At 44.5% G+C, this 1,136-nt stretch overlaps 1 protein-coding gene across 1 annotated transcript in view; it reads right to left on the bottom strand.

The window, feature by feature from the left end:
* The window catches only part of LOC101863954 (dynamin-1), a gene marked incomplete at its 3' end in the record, with an annotated part of 29,215 nt that overhangs the window by 22,075 nt on the left and 6,004 nt on the right, over positions 1–1,136 (bottom strand). Inside the window, 1 exon segment of the mRNA XM_013090720.2 lies at positions 243–443. Within this exon segment, the coding sequence (XP_012946174.1) occupies positions 243–443 (201 nt within the window).

Below are 1,136 nucleotides of genomic sequence, written 5' to 3'. Positions count from 1 at the left end.
ACACACAGACACACACACACAGACACACTCACACACATACAGAAACACACACACACACACACACACAGACACAGACACACACACTCACACATACAAACACACACACAGACACACACACACAGACACACACACACAGATACACAAACACACACAGATACACACACACAGACACACACAGACACACACACACAGACACACACACACACATACACACACACACAGACACACACACACACACTCACTGCATCATGGCCTTGGTCTTCCTGGCTGGGTCGTCGGGCCGGAAGTTCTTGTATTCCTCCACTTCCTTCTCCATAGACAGCAGCTGAGACTGCAGCTTGTTGCGTAGGGAGGGCAGCGTGTCGCGGATGTGATTGGTCAGCTGCTGGTTCAGAACTTTCTGGAGGAACGGAGTCCCCAGCCGGTCTGCCATGTGCCTGTAGCATGGGAAAATTCATCATAATGAACATCCTTTTCATACTCATAATGTACATCCTTTTCATACTCATAATGTACATCATTTTCATTATCATAATAATGTACATCATTTTCATTATCATAATAACGGAGATAATTGTCATAATAATAATAAAGTACATAGCTTTCATAATCATAATAACGTACATAACTTTCATAATAATAATAATAATAATGTAGATCTTTTTCATAAAAGTAATAATGCAGATCATTTCCATACAACAATAATGTAGACCATGTTCACAGCGCCTCCTCCTCTGACCACACAGCTCTAGGCTTACCATCAGGGAAACACACAGCTCTAGGCTTACCATCAGGGAAACACACAGCTCTAGGCTTACCATCAGGGAAACACACAGCTCTAGGCTTACCATCAGGGAAACACACAGCTTTAGGCTTACCATCAGGGAAACTGAGACAAGCGACAGGAAACTAGTACCACCAAGTTCTGTCCCTTGCCTGGAAGGCACAACTCACTGCTGCAATGACTTGAAACTGAAAAAGCTAGACCGGTGCAGCCCAGGTCTTTTCTACAATTTACCAGTATGACGGGTGAGTGTGTCCTCATTTACCTGTAGGAGGGGTGAGTGTGTCCTCATTTACCTGTAGGAGGGGTGAGTGTGTCCTCATTTACCTGTAGGAGGGGTGAGTGTGTCCTC

Source organism: Aplysia californica, unplaced genomic scaffold (assembly GCF_000002075.1).
Source record: "Aplysia californica isolate F4 #8 unplaced genomic scaffold, AplCal3.0 scaffold01439, whole genome shotgun sequence".
Lineage (NCBI taxonomy): Eukaryota > Metazoa > Mollusca > Gastropoda > Aplysiida > Aplysiidae > Aplysia > Aplysia californica.
This window is presented reverse-complemented; position numbering and strand designations above follow the sequence as displayed.